Here is a 22,757-nt window from a genome sequence, read left to right on the forward strand (position 1 = left end):
AAAAAATCACGGACATTTTTCAATTTATTTATGGGTAGTTTTTCCTTCAAAATCAAACACATACGTTTGATACTTGTGTGTAGCAATAACCCTCATGAAAAAGTAGCACATTTTCAACATAAAAAGGTTTATAATCCCCAGCAGCTGGTGGTTTGTGTTCAGTGACTGATGGCAACCCTAATACCTCGACGTTACATCAATCATGCAACCTCAAACCCTCGACTCCGTTCTTTCTTGGTCCTGCGAGTAGTAAGTGTTTCCTTCTCTATACAGGGTGAATCAGGCAACCTGTGCAGAACATGTGAGCACAACAAGCGTTAAAAAACGACCTTTTTCATTGAAAATCCGCCATTAAAAATCTTTTAGTGGGTTACAATTTTAAAACGTCACTTTAGGCACTTTTAGTTCAAAGTTTGGATCATTAAAAGTTCAAATATATGTCCGAAAAGTAATTTAAAAAACTTAAAACACGTCAAAAATCCAAGAAATTTTAAACATTGTAGAAGTGCGATTTTTAAAAACGCCTAGGAGTGTCGGGTAGAAAATTTAATTTTTAAACCAAGAACATTCTTATGAACAAAAGCTCGAAAACGGTAAAAGCTAGCTAAGATTTAAGTCTTAGCTAGCTTTTACCGTTTTCGAGTTTTAGCCGTTAAAAAGTGTTTTTCTCAAAAAAGAGGGATTTAAGGGAATTATTTGAGAGGATAGTAATTTGAAAATGTAACTTTTTGTGTTTTCTAGATTGTTTGGGACCGAGACGGACCTCCACAAAAAGTTTCAGTTCCCTAGCTATTCTAGAAGTTGGTAAACATTTGTATACCTTATCAGTAAGTTACACAAGCGGCTGTATATCCCGTTAAAGTATGAGCATGGATCGTTTGATTCACCCTGTAATATATAGCCAAACAATAATTGAATTAATACGTATAAATGTAACATTTCTTCATTAAGTTTACAAATGCTTCAAGGGACTAAAACTCGAAGCATAATAATTTTATTTGTGAAACATAATTTGTTAGTTTGAAACAACAGCATTGTTTTGTCTCACTTTAAAGAAATTATTAATTCAACAATCATGCTACGAAAATAATCATAACCTTTGTACTATAGTCCTCGCCACCCTAAGTTGAGGCAGCCCAAGGATGCACGTCGTATATCTAGTGCGGCCTTGGGCTGCATCAAGTTAGGGTGGCGAGGACTGTAGTACTTTTAAGACTTAAATATTAAATATAAATAGATAACTTTTGCCTGGATATATTTTGCTTACTATATAATGTATTTTACCCTTTTTTATTTTATCGTAGTGGAGCAAGAACTGTTCTAGAGTTTAATTGACCATTAATGTAGAATTGGGCAATTGTTTTGGGTTTTATACCTGATAATCAAGCTCTTCTTCCTTCTTTCTTCATTTAATAAGTACTGAACTCCAAATTAAAATATCACAATTTTTTTGTAGAGTAAGGATATAACAGTACGTTTTTTCATCACTAAAACCATTGACTATATACAGAATAGACTTCCCATGTAATATAAAAAGTTGAAGCAAAAAAAGCGTGGTGCAATCTGTTGAGATGGTCTACCAACTAATGACAATTTTGCTGCAAACAGAATTTACAACTTTTACAATTGCAGATTTTTACTTCCCAGGTACTAAGTAGCATTCTATTTCTTAGGGAGTAAAAATGCTACTTCAGATCCACAACGCATATATAAAACGGATGTTTTTTTTTATGTAGTATGACGAAAGAGTATTTCATATTAAGTTTTTATCTTGGTTCTAAAAACCATAAGACATTTATTTGAATGAGGTAAACTGTTCAGATAAAAATATCTGGTTGCTAAAAGTCAAACACTTATGAATCGTATTACCAAGTTTAACTGAAGTGGAAATATTCGTAAATGCAATTTTATTTTATATAATTCAAATAAGGATTTATGAAGGCACGTTTTCTCCTAACCATTTTGTGTGATCAAATATAATTAATTATGCCCTGAAATATGTATTGAATATAACACTGGTAGTAAAAACATAACCCATTGTGAAAATATTTAAGCTTTTATTTTAAAAAAACACACACACATACAGAATTAATATATGTTGTCAAAACACGATATATAATTTTAACTAAATTAACTAAAAACTGTGAATTATATATACAAATTCAATTTAGTTTATAAGTAAATCCTTTAATAGCTACTCGTATATAAAATTAATTAAACCAGCCATATTAATACTGCACCTTAATCATTATTAAATACAATCTCACAATTTTTTGATTTAGTAAAAACTTATCCAGTAAGATAATATCAATGTGCTGATATTTCTGCAATGGTAAATACAAAACAAGACAGACAAATCACTGAAGTATAACGTTAAGTGTAATTTTTATAGTAGGCAGTTTATATTTGAACACTCAACTTCAAACTAAACATCTGCCTAAAAAAATAAAACTAAAATAGTGAAACGATAACCTTATATTAATACTGACTAAATTGTTTTGGTTTGATTTTAATTGAGGGAAAATCTTTTTTTTTTCAAAATAAGGATTTTACAGACCTAGGGTTGAATAAAATTGCCAATGGATCATAAGCTTTAGAACGTTTCCTGTCGATTGATGGTTTAAGCATTAAAACTAGGACTAGTATCTGGTAATGTCGTTAGCTAAATATTCGTGTCATATTAAGATGCTATAGTAGCCGATACTCATAATCCACTACAAGGAAGAGTGAGAGATATGACGAAAAATTTGGTGTGTACAATAATTTGATCACTAATAGGTCATTAACAAAGCGATAAAATATTGCTCAAAACACTAATAAACGGATTATTTGTGAGTGCTATCTCCAATTAAAATCGAAGATAATTGTCACAGCTTAATAAGTAATAAATATTTTTGTTAATATAAACTTATTCAATATTAAATTAACAATTGAACAAAACCAAAGCGACATTTTACATGAACAGCTTATCCACTGATAAGATTCAGATATCTCCAGAAATATATTAAATTAATCTCTAACCTTTTTCCAACCTGTCAAGCCCTGATGGACATAGAACATCGTATTTATAAGATGAGGTCTATCTGTGGTAAACCTTGACGAATCGTTACCTTACAAGTTATTCTGTTGAGTTTATAAGTTTGTGAACTTTGCAAAAGCTATCCGGCCTGTTGCGCTGCTGGTTGTTGGATAGGTTGGTATGCCTGTGGTTGGTATGCCTGTTGCTGAATGGGTTGGTAGGCCTGTTGTTGTTGTGCTGCCACTGGGTACCCCTGAGGGGCTGCTTGATATTGTTGACCTTGTTGAGATTGTTGCTGGTAAGGCGCTTGATAAGGTGGTTGTTGATAAACATTTTGTTGGCCTTGGGATTGAACAGGGTACTGCTGAGGAACTCCTTGTTGAGGTTGGGGTGTAACAGGTTGAGGTTGAGCCCACCCTTGTTGAGATTGAACCAGACCTGGTTGAGTTTGAACAAGATTTTGCTGATTTGGATTTTGAGGCGGTAATTGTCCTTGAACTTGGGGTACCCCTTGTTGAGGTTGGGGTGTAACAGGTTGAGGTTGAGCCCACCCTTGTTGTGATTGCTGATTTGGATTTTGAGGCGCTAGCTGTGGTAATTGGCCTTGAACTTGGGATGCCCCTTGTTGAGGCTGAGGTGTTCCTGGTTGAGGTGCTATGGGTTGGGGCTGTGGCACTGCTGGTTGTGAAGGAGGTAATGGTTGAAGCATTCCAGATTGAGGTAGAGCTGCTACTGGTTGATTTTGCTGTGGTTGAGGTGCTATTGGTGGTTGAGTTTGCTGCGCTTGGGGTGCTATTGGTGGTTGAGTTTGCTGTGCTTGGGGTGCTAATGGTGGTTGAGTTTGAGGTTGAAAACCTCCTTGTGGTTGATTCGCCACTGGTTGTGGGGATGGTGATTGTTGAGGCGTTCCAGATTGAGGTTGAGCTGCCACTGGTTGAGTTTGAGGTGGTTGAGTTTGAGGCTGAGAAACTCCTTGCGGTTGAGTCACCACTTGTTGGACCGGATATTGCTGATTTGGATTTTGTGACACGAGCTGTGGTAATTGGCTTTGAGTTTGGGATGCTACTGTTTGTACTTGGGGTGCTACTACCTGTTGTGGTTGGGGCGCTACTAGTTGACCTTGGGTTGCTCCTGGCTGAGCTTGTGGTGGTCCTTGTTGAGGTTGGATAGTTCCTGGTTGAGGTGCTATGGGCTGGGGCTGTGGTGGGGCTGGTTGTGGGGGTGGTAATGCTTGAGGTTCTGTTGGTTGAGTTTGAGGTTGAACAACTCCTTGTGATTGAGTCGCCACTTGGTTAACCGGATTCTGCTGATTTGGATCTGGTACAAACTGTGTTGCAAAACCAGGCTGAGCTTGTGGTTGTACTGGATACTGCTGAGGAGTTTGGTATACCGCTGGCGCAGCTTGAGCTTGAACTGGTGTTGGTTGTTGCACTTGTGTGGTCTGAGGGTAAGGGTATGTAGCCTGAGGCACTTGTTGAACCACTGGAGTTATGGTGGGCTGGTAAACTTGTTGTTGCCAGTTTTGTTGTTGCAATGGTTGTTGTTGCCACGGCTGCTGTGCCTGAGCTACAGTTGAAGCTGCAGTTTGTGGTAATGGAGAACTACCTTGATTTAACCATTGCTGCTTGAGGTTCAGGAAGTTCAAGAGAAACTGTCTCCAGAATAATGCGGCATTTTGGAAATTGCAGAAGATTGGTGAAACCGGTGTCTGCACTTGAGGGACTGGACCTGCCGGATTAGCGGGAGATGCAGAATTGACAGGAACTGCAGTCTGTGGCGGAGGCGGCTGACTTAGACATGTCTGTAACATCAAAAGGCCAAAGGCATACATTAGAACTAGTTATTTTATATCGAGAAATCATATTTTTAGTAATGGTCGTACAATAATAATGTTTTCAATTCCTAAATGTTGGTTTACAGTACCTTTATTGGTAAGGAAAGGCAAGATTACACTTTTTTTCTTGAAAAACTAAGCTGGTAAAAAGCTGGTATTTATTAAAAATTTCTTGGGGATGTTTACAGCTTCAGTAAGTTTATTTGATCAAGTATTTGCTTTGTGTATACAAGCAAATAATTCTGGTCAGGGGAAATAAAACAAGACTTTAAGAAACGTGCACAACTAATTCCTGTTGAAGAGACTTTCAATTTTAAATTAATCCATGTTGAGATTACAATTACTTCATTGAATAACATTTTGAGATAACCTTACTTTTTCATTCTTACGCTGGAAATTCAGTAGAAGTAAAAAAAAACTCGAGTAGGAAATAAATAAACATTTATGATAATGTATGAGTTATCATTTATATAAATTATTAAATAAATAATTAGGCTGGAAATAAAAAATCTCCATGATGTTACGTATAATATACAAACATAATATTTTACCGACGTATTATTTGTGCACAATAAATTACTGATACAAATAGTCTACAGTTTAAATGATCAAGCTGTGCTAAAGTAAAAAAAAAAAAAAAAACCTCTCTGTTAAACAATTGACCGTAGTTTAGTTTTAACCTTAGAATAATCTAACAGTCAAACATTACCTGAGAAAAAATGAACAACAAAACCACTACTGGCGTCATTGTGAACGTTGTGAAAAGGTTTTGAATTTTCAATGAAAAATACGCAGTTTATATACAGATCTATAGACAGTTCAATGGCGAAGCAAACTTGACGGAGAGAGACAAAACACATTTTGGAATCGTAAACATTTAGTCATTCAAGGCTGAAAGCAAGACTGCAAATCGTTCCAAATCTGTGTCAAGACCTCGGTACATTGGTGTTTCAAAGTTTAACTCGGATTCTATAATGGGCTATCACTAATAACTAAACTTCTATCTTAGTTAACATAATGCAGTAATATTTTTGGTAAGACTTTCAATCGTGACAATTTATGCTTTGTAATAAGGTGGAACATCGAAGTACCGTAAACGTAAAGATTCGTATTTACAAGAACAAAAATTATTTTTACATTTTGTGCTCGTTTAGATGAGTGGGATATTTTATAACCCTAGAAATATGGTTAATAGTCAACGGATAAACCCAGGACGATATAGTAATACTATCTAAATAATACATACTTTATGGTACATTTACTTCTTTCCCTTACCTGTAAACCCTCTTAAGGAAATGTAAGATTAACGGATTCAAAAATCCAATGAAAAAGTACATACAGTAGTAGGTGTTATAGCAAGCAAACTTATGGGGCATGTTATAGGACCAAATAAAATCAGCAACTGTCATCCGAAATTCAAATTCATTACAACCCTTTTATTTTAGCTTCTTTTGTTACGGATTATCTTCAATGCTTAAATACGGGAAAGACTTTTTACAAAAAATATTTAATTCTATCAATCGAATTACATAAAAAAACCTATTCTATTTTTAGAGAATTTCGGTTGTTGCAGTTCTTAGAAAGAATTACCGGCAATATTAATTTTTTTAAGTAATGTAAGATCTTATTACTAAACTATATCTATCGAAATATTGTATTTAGAAACATAATTTTATGGAGACTTATTTCAATTGACATTTTAATTGCAAGAATAACTTGTTTAACCTAAGATGTCGTAATTATAACAGTATAAAAAGTCATTCATAACAAGCCTTACATTATAGGTGAGTACAATTTACTTATCTAGAATTTATGTATTCTATTGATCCATTACATCGTCGGATTACATTCAAAGCCGAATATTTCAGACTTACTTTTGAGTTAATTCCTTAAATATTGCCATCTAATTTTGTTCTCTTGACTATGCGTGTTCCACAACTTGTTAGTACAGTAGATGACTAATCCAATTTGTAGCTTGTAGAAAAGAATCTTCCGGAACTTTAGTATAGTACTACTATACAGGGTTAGTAAAAAGTGTGGAGACCCCCTGTTATTTTTTTAACGGCCCATACTAGAAAAACTAAACTCGGCACACCATTATGGCATGTTATGAAGTACTTTTTGGGCATAACCGCCACTTGGCGTTCATCCCCAAAATGGGGGATTTTGGGGGAAACTCAAATCTTAATACACAAAGACCCATCGAGTGACCCCTCATTTTGAAGGTCCTGGTAAAAGAAAACCAACAACGCAAACTAGAGGTCTCTATCTCAGTTCAGTAAAAAATGGCAGCCAATTAAAATTCTCATAAGTTCCCAAACCCAAAATGGGGGATTTTGCGGAAACTCTAAAATTTTAAATGATAAGCCTCATCGAGTGACCCCTCATTTTGAAGGTCATAATAAAAGAAAACTAACAACGCAAACTATAGGTCTCTATCTTAACACAGTAAAATATGGCAGCCGATTGAATATAAAATTGCAAGTTATTTCCGATTTCTAAAGATTTTAATCAGCTTCAACTTTTTACTGAATTGAGATAAAGACCTCTAGTTTGCGTTGTTGGTTTTCTTTTACCAGGACCTTCTAAATGACGGGTCATTCGATGGGTCTTTGGATTTGAAATTTTGAGTTTCCCCCGAAATCCCCCAATTTGGGGATGTACACCAAGTGACGGTTATGCCCAAAAAGTACCTCATAACATGTCTTAAAGGTGTGCCGAGTTTAGTTTTTCTAGTATGGGCCGTTAAAAAAATAATAGGGGGTCTCCACACTTTTTACTAACCCTGTATATATTACTGATAAGTTCATACATTAATCGGTTATCACTCTTCTCTAGCAGTGAGAACAAAATGTCTCTCATTGGATCGAACTGCTCACTTGAGGGAAAATCGTTTCATTCTTACACTGATCATCAAACCCAACTATGAAAATAATTTGCCTTTGACCAACGCAATTTTCCTTAAGCCCTTTAATCAATTTCCCTGTCTGACCTGAGAATTCCCGAATATTGTTCTATGATAATTCCTAGAGGACCCTGGGTTTGAGGGTTTGTAAAGGGGGAGGGGGTGCAGAAGAAGGGGAGAGGGTTTAAACTGAGGCTTTGGCGTCGCGAATCTCTATGCATTCGAATTATTCATGAGTTCGGAACAATGACAGCCGCAATGGTGATGGACATAGCTGCTATTGTTTTATGGAAATGGCCCGGAATGAATCTAAACGGGCAAGGGGAGATATGTACTGAATTAAATCATGCACAATTTTGATAAACGGCCAACGGAGGTGGACTCAAAGTTTCGGCCATTGTACGGGTATTTATGGTATTTGTTACTGAAGTAGAAACTATTGATAGGATATAGGTTAAAACATAATTTAACCTATAATTTTTTGGTATTTTCAAATAATAAATATGAATATACTAAGATTGCCTCATAGCAGTGAAAACCACTTATTTTTTTACGATAAGTCAAAACAATGTTATAGACATAATGCAACTATTTCATCAATTTAACTTATTAGTTTGTCTCAGAACTATTAAGATCTATAACAAGTTGAAAGTAAAGATGTGGATATACATATGCTATGTATTGGTATTTGTTTCAATCTTTTCTTGTTAATGTCATCTGGTGAACCAATAGTTCTGGTTGAACCCGACCAATCGAAATTTTTTTTTATCTTAGCCAGATTTGGCAATTTAGGCAGAAATAATCCTGCATGGATCCATATGATTAGCAGTGGTAATTTTTAAAGACTTTCTTGATTTGAGAGAATTTTACGAATAGGTTTCACCATACTTTATAAGGTCCATTTTCTTAAATTTTGTATATGTCACATATGAAAAGCATTGTTTTCAAGCAAGTATTCTACATTGAATTATCTAAAAACATTGCCAGAAATAGTTGTTCGTGTATTTTGGGCGTTTATTGCACGTCTTCATTTTCTGCAAATATCGGGCAGTTTTTGAGAATGCATTATGAAATTGTCCTTAATATGGCACTTTTAAGCCGTCGTTTATTTCTGTCCTCGGCTTCTTATTATACGTGAAATTCTGTGTTACTGTGTTTGGCTTTGCTTTACACATGAAATTTGAACACTCACTGGTAAATGTCACTTTAAGTAGCATCAATCAAATACAGTATACTGTTGGTTTATTTCCAGCTATTAAGTTGCCTCATTTCGAAGATCCTCTTTTGCCGCTCGCATTTTAGTTACTAGTACCATATACTTTTAAAGTCAATGGTACGTATAACACCGAGGTAGTTTTTGGTTAAAATTTACTCTCAACTAATTGAGGATCAGTCTAAAAGCGAATGCTCAGTTCTGAAATCAATAGCAAAACTTTGACGGACAAAAGTAGTTTCAAGCAACTAAACTAAGTTTATTTGAATAAAATAAGCTTAAACTAGTTTTAAGTATGATAAGACTCCGTAATTGTTTGGGAGTTAGAGTAAAATGTAGAAAAAACTACTTTTGTTGTGCCCAGGCAATAGGGGCGAAACGCCAAGTCTCCAAACTTTCCAAATCAAACTCTAAAGAGGCTTAACAGTTCATCTCAAACTTGAAACAAAGAAATTAAATTTTCCACCCCAGTGGTTCAATCCCATCTGCAATATATACTAAAGCGATTAAACTGACTTTGATTCTTTCCACTGAGGAATAATTCTCTTCTTTCGGCTTGTGACTTAGTAGTTGCACCTTTGCAGTCCACGTTTGCCTTAATATTTTATATTATTTTCAAAATGTTGAGGTAAGCTTAAAATAAGTTTATAAAGAGATATTTTATAGTTATTCATGCCCCTAAAACAACATTTTCAAAGGGGATCCAACATTTATTTAAATCGTCATAAGTTAATGTAAACTTGTGTAAAATATGTGATCTTTTCATAAATCTTACTACAGTATATATTTTAAATTGCATTATAGTTTTACAAAGTTATGTTTTATTTATTTTTAATTAAGTAATTAAACTCATATCTTTTACCATAAATAAACTTCTGTTAAATATACCGTGGTGGATGTTATAACAACTATTCATTCAATGCACAGAGTAAATTCAGCTGTATTTGAGACCTGGAATCTTGTAAACCAACTTTTGAACAAAGTCAAAAATATAAGGGCATTCCACACAACATATTCTATGTCACCATCAACAATCATAGCATTAAAAGCTAAAATAGAAAATGACTACGACAGCAACAAACTGTGAGTAGTTAATTCCACTACTGTATCTTCTTTTTTAGTAAAGTCTTGGTAGCAGCTGGTTCTTGTGAATCCAACTTCTTCAGTACCTAAAGCTAAAACATGTAGGAAGCTATATCTGAATAACAAATTCCTACTAAATTTAGAGTGCATATACTCTATTTAATTGCTCTCTTTAATAAAAAAAAAAATAAAAAAATAAAAGTTTTAAAAATAAATATAAATTATAATAAATATAGCTCTGAATTCTTTTTTGTGATAATATTAAATTTTACATACTGTAAGATTAATAGTTTTGCCAATGATACCAGAATTTTTATTTTTCCTTTTACCCATGAAACTGTAGGGGATTTATGATATAATATTTGAAATCCTAAACCAACATTAAAATCCCCAACCAAAATTTCTGCTTGTGAAACAAATCAAAACACAAAACACGAATGACGACATTTCAGTCAATGGCATCACAGAGTTCACTTGTAACTGACACAGCATAAGCGGATCACGATACTCCGGTTTTTTGTTCGCTAACGTTATTAACCTTCTGCCGTTTTCAGTCTAACTGTATTTAACTTTAGAACCGAGTTCGCTTTCAAAGAGAGTTTAACGACGAGAATTCAATTATGTCGGTTATAAAAAAGTTAAAAACGCAATCTTAGTATTTTTTTTACTTTACGAAGAGGATCAGCGTAAGTGGAAATAGTTGTTTATGTTTTGGAATAAATCAAATTGTTATTTTTTAATGTGTAAGATACACTGGTGCTGTTAGTTTGAGCAGGTAAATTTTCTTTTGACTCAGAATGTTAATATAATTTATTGCTTCAACCATTTAACTACAACATAATCTTGAAAGAAACTCTTTTCAAAGTTTCATACACATCCACACTTAACCAATAAATATAAAAAAATTAAAATCACATGAGTTCAAAGACTTTATTTTCCACATAAAAAATTTTGTATAAATTTTTGTATACGTCCTTGGCACACTCTTCAACATTCTGTTTATATAGACTTTGCTTTATTTTGTAATGCTATAGCCAAAGGATTAAAAGTTCCTTTGTAAGGTGGCTTAGTAATACTAGGAGGTGTTACATTGATAAGTTGTAGATTTTGTAATACTAGTGGAACTTGTTGCACATTAGGATGGTGAGATAATTCATCTGTAACTAAACTTTGAGTAAAAGTAAGAGTATTTGAGGGAGGTCGATTGGATGGTTGGGTTGGATTTGTGGCTTGATTGTTATGGTTTATTGAGGTTGCATCAATAATAGGATTAATAGGTGGCGGAGGAGTTTGAAAAGATTGTGAGTTAATGTTTGTTGGATTTGGGTTCATCTCCCCACTAAATACCGAACTCTGTCCTTGGTCTTCTGAGAGACTTCTGAGTTCTTTAATTACTTGTTTCCCAAATGTGACCAACAATACTGATGTTTCAATCGTGTTCTTGATCAGTGCCGAGTCTTCAACGTCGCCATTTCCTAGAGCGTTTAATTGTTGGACTTTCTTTTTCCCCAGCTGAGCTAGTAGTTGGCCAGTTGTCAAAGCATTGACCAATGTTGAATCTTCAATTGGAGTTCCTTTCTTATATTGATCACAGGAAGACAGCTGCGGTGTCAGAGTGAATAAAATCTGTGAAATCATATTTTGGTGCATTTTATTTTGTATATATTGCATAATTACATCAATTAACTTCTCTGCGCGTTATTATGTTTAATTCAGTACAAACATGTATTTTAAATGCACAGTAATCTAGAAAACAAATATGGTAAGCTCGAATTTATTTAAAAATTTTATTATATTAATTTTACTAGAATATCAAGACACAACAGTGTTTTCATTTTCGTTAAATATTTCACTATTCCACTTTTATAGCTATTGTTAGTTTTTCAGTTTTGAAGGAATGCTTAAGCAAACCCTAACAAGTTTGCTACTTGATTTTAAATTGACGAAATTTTTGAAATTTTCAAATAAACTGTAATGTTTAATGTACAGTCTGATATTATATCTACAAAGTTTGTATATTAAAATTTGGTTTTGATATTATAATTTTGTGTAGGAAATGGAGGAGTTGGCAGCTTCATAAGTTTATAGGTATATTAGCAACAGTAAAATACAACTAACCCTTTTAAATTTAAAATATATTTCTAAAATTCTATGAACAAATCTCTGTCAATATCATCAGAGGTTAACCAGCTAATAGATAATTTAAGTTTTTAGTATATAGAAATAAATTAGCATTTTCTTTTATCAAATATATTGTGTATAATTATAAGAATATACTGAGTGTATATATATATATATTGAGTATATTAATGAGAATATCGCCAATTATTTCCAACAATATGACCAGCTATTGTTATAAGTGATAATTTATTCCATAAAATAACCATTTAAATGGCGTCCGTTTCCGTACATGATTTAAACCAGAATCTGAGTCTGGATTGAATGAATGATGATAAACTTCTATTTATAACTGTAATTTATGATAACAAGATGATACACAGTAATGATTACAAGAAATCGTTAAATCTGTTGGATTCTCAGAAAACAGTGAAATATTTAAAAGTTGACAATAGAGGTCAATGGCTGGTTTGAGTGTCTGTATTCTCCATTATTCATTGAAAAAAATTTCCGAATTACAATAATAGATTTAATTTCCCCCTTAAATAACTATTGTTTTATAAACTATATTGTAGGAAGGTTACCTTAATGAGCAGTAGAGACAACACAGAAGACATTTTCATGGTTCAAATCATGGAGATACAGCAGATTGGATTTGCAAATGAGTGCTTCTAAACGTGTCTCAAGGCTCTGCATGGTTTTAAGGTTGCAGTTTGAATTAGGAATACTTCAAGGTTATATAAAGTGATGCAAGGTTGTATGCAATTGTTGAATTTCCCTAGTGTAATAACATAGTGTACCATTAACTACTTGTGTAACAAATATTATTGAATATGGTGTAACAAAACATTATACCATTTAACGAATGGTGTAAAAAAAACATTATACTATTTTACGAATGGTGTAACAAAACATTATGCCATTTAACGAATGGTGTAACAAAACATTATACCATTTAACGAATGGTGTAACAAAACATTATATCATTTAACGAATGGTGTAACAAAACATCATACCATTTATCGAATGATGTAACAAAACATTATACCATTTAACGAATGGTGTAACAAAACATTATAACATTTAACGAATGGTGTAACAAAACATTATATCATTTAACGAATGGTGTAACAAAACATTATTTCATTTTTAACGAATGGTGTAACAAAACATTATAACATTTAACGAATGGTGTAACAAAACATTATAACATTTAACGAATGGTGTAACAAAACATTATACCATTTAACGAATGGTGTAACAAAACATTATACCATTTAACGAATGGTGTAACAAAACATTATACCATTTAACGAATGGTGTAACAAAACATTATACCATTTAACGAATGGTGTAACAAAACATTATACCATTTAACGAATGGTGTAGCAAACCACGTTATATGTTAATGCCATGTTAAACATTTTTAAACACACTTAGTTGAGATCTACTTCGAAAATGTTTCTATTTATTAACCAATTGACTTTATATTCCGAGTAAAAATACCCATTAAGTAATAAAAAATATAAAATTAGCTGCAATTTACGAAAAATATATAGAATAAAACAGTAATAACTTTTTAAAGGCTACAAATTTTCAAAACTATAAACTAAACATCTTTTCTTAGTAGTGAGTAACGTAGCTATTAGCTACCACCATTAAGTTACACATTTGATCACCCTAACCATGAAACTACGATTAAACTATATAAAATATTATTGAACATTGTCCACTTATATACACTGAAAATGTACTTATTTTGTGTGTGCGATTTATTTTATATGTTTATAATATCTTTTCAATGTTGGTTGGAGCTTTGGTTTGCAATGGTATGACCACATCTGTCCTAAACACCCTTTCTTGACAATCCCTTAATTCAAAGTTGTGTGGGGGAGCTGGTGTTAGAGCGCGGGACTTCGGTCCCTGAGGCCCCTTGTTCAAGTCCCGCCAAATGACAGATGGATTTTATCTAAGTGATAATGCCGTAACATCGATGTATATAACCATCGATGTTAGGTTATATACATCGATGGGTCTAGCCTGAAGTAATGTGAAAAACAATCACGGGCCCGTGCCTAGCGTCCTAGGTCCAAAAAGGAATTGTGTGGACTATAATTATTTAATACTAACTATTTAATGCAATTAATTAGTAGAAAATATTTTTTATACATTTTCCACCACTAATCTCTATAAGGTTTTGAAAAAAATATACTTTTTCATGTCTAAAATGTACATATGTGAAAGTACATATGTACATATGTAGTATGTACGGATGAACTAAAACATTGAAATGTCTTATATACCAGTGAAAACGATTCCTTTAGATATTCTCGGTTTATGTAGCTCCTTATACTTAAAACGCAAGTAAATGTATTCATACTTTTGTAAATTTTGAAGAGAAAAAACTACTCAAATGTTCGTAATATAGTTTTTTTACGATCATTAGTTCAAATATTTACCAACCTATTAAAGAAAGGAAATCATAGATACAAACGAGGGATTTAAACCTCAAATGCATGTAAGCTGTGCATTGTAAAAGGGGTTTTAAAAATATATGAGTACATTTTAACCATTAAGAAAAACTCATTTTGGTCAAGTCATCTAATTTTAAATAGAATAACAGCCAAACGAATAAAATGAGCAGTGAAATATCACGTTCTCTTAATTTTAAAATCTGATGAAGAAAGCATTGAAAAAAAAAACATAAGCTGACTCACTGAGGTTTTTATGGACTGATACCAATGATAACGTTATTTGACTTTGCGTTATTAAGGGGATAGGTTTTACAATACGTTTTACAACAACATTTCCATACAATAAACAGGTCCATATTTCACACAACAGACTAGCATTTCCTAGCTTGGTCTTATAAGACCGTCAGCCGCGTTAGCAAACACTTTACAAGTACAGTTAAGTTTACATTAACGTTACCTCTCACTAACAACCAATATTTCAGTTTATACAATTTTCGGTTTTATTATATATATTTTTTATTATTACTTGTTAATTTCCAAGGGTAACAAGAGAATTTGTTGTTTGAAGGGGGTTGTCTCAGAATTTGAAAGAAGACTAATAATTAATTTATGTATAATTTTCCACCTGTACCGCCAAGCTTGTTGTAGGAAACGGGTAGGCCGCACCCAATCAGCCCCGTTCAACAAGGATATGAAATTATCCCAGGACAACTCCTCTAAACCGAACCAAATATTCTAAAACGCAGTATTGGGCACTTGGCAACGATTTGATAAACATCCTTTATTTGTTCTAAATTGAATAACGAAGCGCCACTCTTTGTGTTATTAAATCTGTTGATATGATAATTTCAAATTATACAACTGTTTCTCTAAATATAAAACCATATAAGAAACGTTCCGTATTCAATATTATTAATTACCTAAAAGATATTTGTCCTAAACATTGAGATCTCATACACAAAGGATCAACAAAGGATCTCATACATCCATTGTTTGTGTTAAACCTATTATACATTCGATTAACGTAAAGGAATTATTGTTTCAAAATTATCAACTGAAAACACATTATCAAGAAATCAAACACTCCTATTATTCGTTTCGTTAATTAAAATCCAAAGATAATAATTCGATTTTTCTAATGGTCAACTACAACAATAAAAAAAACCACAACAGAAACTGCTCTGGAATTCGGATAAAACTTCTCAAACACATGCATCTAATTTGGGACTTGAAATCAATTAACCCAATAAGATATTTAAATATATCGGGTTAAAAAATGCAAAAATGTAATCGAGTTAAAGTTAGATTTTTATTTTGTCGAAACTATTAAAACTACAAATCAACTTAACATTAGTAAATCTCTAAAAAATTGGAGCAGTTGCAGAAACATCATCTGTAGGAAAAGGGTGAAGAAATCGTGGAATTCCTGGCTGTGGATTATATGCTGCAGGTGGGTACTGGTTTGTTTGAGGTTGAGGTTGAGATATGGAAGGGGTTTGAGTTTGTTGGTTGCTTACAGGAGGTTGGTAATATGTCTGTTGAGTTTGCTGTGCAGGATAGGTATTAGGTGTAGGATTATAATAAGGTGGGGGAGCCTGCGCAACTGTTCCTTGAGGGAAGTTAGGGTTCGTTTGAGATTGAAATGCATCTTGAGTAGTCACTGGATAATTAGGAGGGTACTGGGAAACCTGAGCATTAGGTTGAGATTGTTGCGGGGCTGGAGGAATGGTTTGGGGTTGTTGATAGACTGGAGCACCAGTTTGGGGTTGTTGATAAACTGGAGCACCAGTTTGGGGTTGTTGATAAACTGGAGCACCAGTATGGGGTTGTTGATAAACTGGAGCACCAGTTTGGGGTTGTTGATAAACTGGAGCAGGAGCGAGAGGTTGCTGGATAGCTTGGGCACTAAATTGGGTTTGTTGAGGAGCTGGAGCGTTAGGTTGAGTTTGTTGAGGAGCTGGTGTGCTGGTTTGGGGTTGTTGATAAACTGGAGCACCAGTTTGGGGTTGTTGATACATTGGAGCACCAGTTTGGGGTTGTTGATAAACTGGAGCACCAGTTTGGGGTTGTTGATAAACTGGAGCACCAGTTTGGGGTTGTTGATAAACTGGAGCACCAGTTTGGGGTTGTTGATAAACTGGAGCACCAGTTTGGGGTTGTTGATAAACTGGAGCAGGAGGGAGAGGTTGCTGGATAGCTTGGGCACTAAATTGGGGTTGTTGAGAAGCTGGAGTGTTAGGTTGACTTTGTTGGAGAGCTGGAGCATTTGCTTGAGTTTGTTGAGAAGCTTGTGTGTTGGGTTGAGTTAGTTGAGGAGTTAGAGTGTTAGAGTGTTGACTTTGTTGAGGAGCTTGAGCGCTATATTGAGGTTGTTGAGAGGCTGGTGGATTTGTTTGAGGTTGTTGAATATTTTGAGTGTTAGGTTGAGGTTGTTGTTGTGTATTTTGAGCGTTTGGTGGAGATTGTTGAGGAGCAGGAGCACCAAGCTGAGTTTGTTGGGACGCCGGGGCGATAGGTTGCGTTTGTTGAGGAAGTGGAGTATTAGGTGGGGCTTGTGGATCAACTGGAGCATGAGGTTGTGGTTGTTGGTATACCGGGGCATTAGGAGGGGCCTGCTGGGGAACCAAAGGGTTTATCTGAACAGGTTGAGGAAATGATGGGTGTGAGTTCACAGCCTGAGATGCTGGGGTTGCTAGCAAATTGTTCACAGGGCTCAGTTGTTGGTTCTGGTAGTATGGAGATCCTTGCATAGTTGGCTGTGTCTGCTGTGGTTGTAGTGGACCTGCCACAGAAGTTGAAGCTTGTTGAACTAATGGAGTTTGTTGATGAATGTATTGTTGATTTTGAGCACAAGGCAGGCATGGGCTCGCGTATGTGTTGATTGTTATTTGATTACCAGGAGGAGGTTGTGTTGATGAAGTTAAAAAGGTCGGTGTGCTTGGAATAGTCAAATGATCAAGCTCAGACATAGGAATGTTGGATATCTTACTTAAAAAAGATAATTCTTGCCTAAGTAGGTCGGATATTTTACTTCCCATTTCCAGCGCCTGCTGCTTGAAGATTTCTTTGTCGATGGCATTTAATGACTGTCCTAGAGGTTTCTGAGGAAGTAGTGTTTGTCCCCCAGTTGGAAGCTGAACAGTGGGTTGAAAAAGATACGCAGGTAGTGTTTGGTCAGGAGGTCTTATTTGGCCAGGGGGTTGTACTGGTCCAGTAGGTTGTACTTGGCCAGGTGGTTGTACCTGACCAGCAGGTGGTATTTGCCCACTAAGCTGCGGTTGGTTGTTGGATTGTTGTTGTACACCCGGTTGGATTTGGCCACCAGGCTGCGGTTGGTTGTTGGATTGTTGTTGTACACCCGGTTGGATTTGGCCACCAGGCTGCTGAGATACGGTTGTTGACGTTTGGACTGCGGGTTGTTGCTGGACAGTTGGTGCGTCCCTAATATATGATTGTTGCTTTTGGTCACCATGCTGTTCAAAGCTGCGAGGTTTTTTTGAATCCGCTTGATTATTAGTTTGTGTCAGGACTTTCTGGTGCATCCGATCAATATTTGATTGGTCGAGGTCTTTTTGCTGTGACAATTGAGCATTCTGTGTAGCAACCTCAGGTACAAATTTAAATGGGTTTGCTATATCATCAGGGAATACTTCGTCATTAGACGTCTTCAGGTCTTTTTGTGTGTGTTTAGTCTCACCAGATTGTGCCAACTGAGGTGGGCTCTCTAATGGTAGTGCTTGACAGTGCCAACATATCTGTAAGATACAAAAACATTGTTATATCATTGAAACAAAAACAAAACAGCCTATCTAAGAAAAAATGTATATACTCTTTATAATTGTTAAATAAAATCATTTAAGTATCTTAAAATAAACGGTTTGTTAAATGATTTGTAAAGAATGCTGTAATTCACATCCGAGAAAAAAAATGTACAAAATAAAACTGTTATATTGTGTCATGTGTACTAGGTGTATGCAGTGACGAGTTAGACCAAGTAAAATATTAAAAATGTGTCCCCAGTGCCGTTTAAAGTAATCTGAATCACCTGAGTTTTCTCGGTTTATTTATTTTCTTTGTAAATATTTACACAATTCTCTTGTTCAGTTTATTGATCAAAAGAAGCTGCTACCAACAATATAAGGATCCACATGAATATTTAATGAATATTTAAATTATCTTTAAAGAAACTATCGAATTCATCATGACCAATAGCATCGCTCTTTGTGTTTGGAAGTTACAGTTAAACGAAAACATACCTATAGCTATTGTGGATATCGATGGATATTATCGTTTTTGTGCAAAGAGATACGGAAGTGTACACGTTTTTCCTAATGGTTATCATTTGTTTACATCAATAGAATAGACGAATGGAAAAATTGAAAACTTGTTTTGGACCATGTACTGTACACAAAAAACTCCTTCAAATTTATGTTATTGTCAACTTTTAAATATAGCCTAAATGTTCATGTTACATAATTACTGGAACATATTAACTATGGCAAACAAGAAGTTGTCATGACCAATCCACTAGGCTACACTCATTATAGTAGTAAATGACAAACAATTCTACAAAACTCTCCTGAATATTATTTTTTGAGAACTGATTAGACCAGATGTAACTATTAAATACTTCAATGTAAAATAATAAATCTCAACTTTTCTTGGGCTTTTTAAGTATTTATATTCTATACAATTAAAATACTACAATTCCTATCACCCATATAGTACTAAACTTACCTGTAAGCACAAAACAGTTATAATAGAAATGTTCATAGTAACAAATAGAGGAATTTGTTTACTCACAGTAGTTTAAGTAAGTTATGTCTCGGAAAGAATGACAGGTGTGTAATTGTATACGAGGCTATGACTGAAATGTTCACTGTTGTGATGTACCGTGGAATAAATAACTTTCAAACCAAAGTCAAATAAATTTAGGAATACATTATTAGTTTCTATCTGTTTTTCTAGGTAATATTGTAAAAACAATTGTCGATATTGTATATTTTAATTTGGATTAGGCATGTGGCAATCTTAAGGTCGCCCCCTACTTCACTTTATACCTTGATAGCCTGATTTTGTTTGGATAATGCTTTTGAAGTTTTCTTCATGCGATTGAGGAGGCTTTTTTGCGAAAATGGCTGCACTAAGTAAAACACAATCGTTTTGTTAATCGAGTATTTCGTTGTAAAAATGTAAAATGGATACAAGTTTATATTATTTATTTCTTGAATACAAGTTGCGTTGATTTCAATTAGGTCGTAAGCACAGAAAACCTTGAGGCACACATCCTGAAATTAAATGATCAAAGATTCATTAAAATTTTTTCATTGGATTTCTTCAATTTTGAAAACAGGCTCCCCAAAATATTTCAAATCCGATTTTAAATTTGTGTCTCAGGGTAGTTCACGAATGTCTCGTTATTCTTCTATCACATTGCGTATACCTCATCATGTGACCACAGCTTATGGCAGGGCTTTTGTTGTTACAGCTTGTCGTCTGTGGAACGGCACATTAAGACACTTGAAAAACGTTCCCAGTTTGTGGCGGCACTGAAAAAGCTCTTTTTTTAGAAGATGGTCTCGGCTGGCGTGTCCTAGGGCTACTGTTACTTTGCGCGTTTGCTGATGCGTGTATGCAAGAGTATGTAAATGTGTTTTTTTGTTTTTGTTAAATTTGTATGTCTTTTTTTCTTAAATATGTAGGTACTTGAATTGTTAAATATTTTATGTTTAATTAGATTAAGTTATCCCAATGTAACATTATTTTTGTTATTTTTTGAATGTCAGGTTAAGTGTAAGAAAGGGTCATGTGGACCTAACTTTGCCTGAATAAATAAACGATTTTTCTTTTCATTTCATTACATTTCAAAAAGGGCAAGAATTAAAAAAAACTAAATAAAAAATTACTGTTTCTTAAAATATTTGGATGTGGTAATGATGTTAAGGGTTAAGTTAAGAGCCAGAAAAGCGAAACAATGGAGTAAGAAAGCGAAACAACGGTTGGTCATGGAGTAAGAAAGTGAAACAACGGTTGGTCATGGAGTAAGAAAGCGAAACAACGGTTGGTCATGGAGTAAGAAAGTGAAACAACGGTTGGTCATGGAGTAAGAAAGCGAAACAACGGTTGATCATGGAGTAAGAAAGCGAAACAACGGTTGGTCATGGAGTAAGAAAGTGAAACAACGGTTGGTCATGGAGTAAGAAAGTGAAACAACAGAAAATTTAACGAGTACTACGATAGATGAATAGAGGGGTTTTATGAAGTAATGCAACTGGTATAACACCCTGTAATTACATAAGACATAGTCTAAAAAAGTATTTTACTTTCAAATTCACTTAGATAATTACCACAGCAACAGGTCATAACCTTGTACACGGTTCGTGCAAACAAACAGATACGTTAAAAAGTTGTGGAGGGTTTTAAAACGCAAATATCAACACAATTTGAACGCTCGACACAAAACTGGCAACCGTAATGAATGTTTTGCAATAAAAATTAATTGTTGCCAGCGCTGTAACTCAGAGGGTAAGGGGAGGTACAATTGTTGGGACAATACTCTTAATTGCGGGATTTATGGTTTTAATCTGACCTTTGAAAACGTATAACAGACGTCAGTGCGATTTATTTGTCAAAGTACGAAAAATGTACCTGTTATTAGATTTTTCGGAACTTAGTGTGATTTCCTTGCACTTTTTGGCCCTTTTGGATGTTTGTAAATTAATATATTTTTGAGGAGAGTGAGTTGTAGAATAGTTAATATCAAAAGCTAGTAAAAAAACAGTTATCATATGTCTCTGTTGTTTGTTTGGGTGTTTAACGTAAATAGTATCAAGACAGTGGTTCGGGACGTACCTTTCAAGGGGAAGATTGCTTTCGTTTTAACATTGAATTGGAGTGTCTACGTGAGCAGGCAGCGCGGGGAACTATCTAGTAAAAAAGGTCCAGATCTTCAACCCAAGACGTTACTATCCTAATTTCAAAGTCAAGTGTAATACTGGCTGGGCCACAAATCCATTATTGTAATTCTTAAAACTACAGGGAGGTTGGTTATCGTGAAAATTTAATGGTTGAAGAGGTAATTAAAGCATCAGGGTATGCCTTTTTCAACCTTGAAATTGGTAGCTTTTACTGTGTATAACATAGGGGAGCGAGCTGGTCTAGTGGTTATAGAGTGCGGGACTCCGGTTCCTGGAGTTCAAATCCTGCCTAACCACCAATGGATTTTATCCAAGTGATAATGCCGTAACCCCTAGGTCTAGCCTGAAGTAATGTGAAAAACAATTCCGGACTCGTGCCTAGCGTCCAAGGGTGTATAACACACCCTTGTTCAATAATATCAGCTTGGTGTGTTTTTATTAAACACCAAACGTATGGTAAGGAATAACATTTTTGGAATCAAGAGTCCTACAATATTTCACAGTAATTTAAATTATTAAACACTATCCTAATTAATTGACGAATATTGCTGCTAGCTGGTGTAACTGAAACTTGACTTAAAAGAAAAAAACTCTTTTTGCTGGAGGCTTACACAAACTTAATTTGTAATAACGTTCTTCTGGGACTAAGATGTCTTTGGAGGGAAATTAAATCAATTAGTTTGGCTGGGCTCATTTAATTACGCACTGAAAGTTTACCGCCGTCACTTTATTATGCCAGATACTTTCTGGGGATAAAATATTCAAAAGTAGGCCTTTTATAGTTGTAAAAAGTTGTGTGAGCTGTGAAATACCCTTAAGCTATATGCTACATTTTAGAGTCCTTACGGTCCTTAACGAAAATAATTATGAAATTTTTACTTAAATTAATAAGTAATTTTAAAATATGGGACCAAAATGTACCAGAATTTTTCAAAATGTTCTCATTAAGTTTACTTACTCTATGATACGTTAGCATATTAAATTAAATAACTGTTTATTGTTTGTGTATACAAACATTTGCACCAGGCTTTGCAGTAAAATTAATCTTACATATACTTATTACCTATAGTGATGAACTTTGTGCTTTCCCATATTATTTAATAATACAAATTAATTGTTATGAAAACAGAATGTCAGTGAGTCTAATCTAAGATACACATTAAGCTAGAATATAGAGTATTATATTGTCTGTGA

The 22,757-nt window shown here is 34.4% G+C and overlaps 3 protein-coding genes across 3 annotated transcripts; all 3 read right to left on the bottom strand.

The window, feature by feature from the left end:
- Positions 1-2,241: 2,241 nt before the first annotated feature.
- LOC128990297 (basic salivary proline-rich protein 1-like) lies at positions 2,242-5,606 on the bottom strand. The gene is made up of 2 exons (XM_054412623.1): positions 5,563-5,606; positions 2,242-4,820 (listed from the first exon to the last, which is right to left on the bottom strand). Exons 1-2 carry the CDS (start codon positions 5,599-5,601, stop codon positions 3,159-3,161), a joined length of 1,701 nt encoding a protein of 566 aa, XP_054268598.1. The 5' UTR covers positions 5,602-5,606; the 3' UTR covers positions 2,242-3,158.
- Positions 5,607-11,004: 5,398 nt separating this feature from the next.
- Positions 11,005-12,844, bottom strand: LOC128991154 (uncharacterized). The gene is made up of 2 exons (XM_054413922.1): positions 12,757-12,844; positions 11,005-11,680 (listed from the first exon to the last, which is right to left on the bottom strand). The coding sequence occupies exons 1-2, from the start codon at positions 12,793-12,795 to the stop codon at positions 11,054-11,056; spliced, it is 666 nt and encodes a 221-aa protein (XP_054269897.1). The 5' UTR covers positions 12,796-12,844; the 3' UTR covers positions 11,005-11,053.
- Positions 12,845-15,941: 3,097 nt separating this feature from the next.
- Positions 15,942-19,497, bottom strand: LOC128989898 (uncharacterized). Its single transcript, XM_054412025.1, has 2 exons — positions 19,384-19,497; positions 15,942-18,401 (listed from the first exon to the last, which is right to left on the bottom strand). Exons 1-2 carry the CDS (start codon positions 19,417-19,419, stop codon positions 16,008-16,010), a joined length of 2,430 nt encoding a protein of 809 aa, XP_054268000.1. The 5' UTR covers positions 19,420-19,497; the 3' UTR covers positions 15,942-16,007.
- Between the last annotated feature and the right edge of the window lie 3,260 nt (positions 19,498-22,757).

The sequence above is a fragment of the Macrosteles quadrilineatus genome, unplaced genomic scaffold, assembly GCF_028750875.1.
Source record: "Macrosteles quadrilineatus isolate MER2022 unplaced genomic scaffold, UCM_ALF_1.0 Scaffold_3__2_contigs__length_128488019, whole genome shotgun sequence".
NCBI classification, from domain to species: Eukaryota; Metazoa; Arthropoda; class Insecta; order Hemiptera; family Cicadellidae; genus Macrosteles; species Macrosteles quadrilineatus.

Coding starts and splice junctions, on each gene's coding strand:
- LOC128991154 (XM_054413922.1), bottom strand. CDS start 12,795: ATGAAAATGTCTTCTGTGTTGTCTCTACTGCTCATTAAG. Junction 11,681..12,756: donor TGTCTCTACTGCTCATTAAG/GTAACCTTCCTA, acceptor ATGATTTCACAG/ATTTTATTCACTCTGACACC.
- LOC128990297 (XM_054412623.1), bottom strand. CDS start 5,601: ATGACGCCAGTAGTGGTTTTGTTGTTCATTTTTTCTCAG. Junction 4,821..5,562: donor TGTTGTTCATTTTTTCTCAG/GTAATGTTTGAC, acceptor TTGATGTTACAG/ACATGTCTAAGTCAGCCGCC.
- LOC128989898 (XM_054412025.1), bottom strand. CDS start 19,419: ATGAACATTTCTATTATAACTGTTTTGTGCTTACAG. Junction 18,402..19,383: donor TAACTGTTTTGTGCTTACAG/GTAAGTTTAGTA, acceptor TGTATCTTACAG/ATATGTTGGCACTGTCAAGC.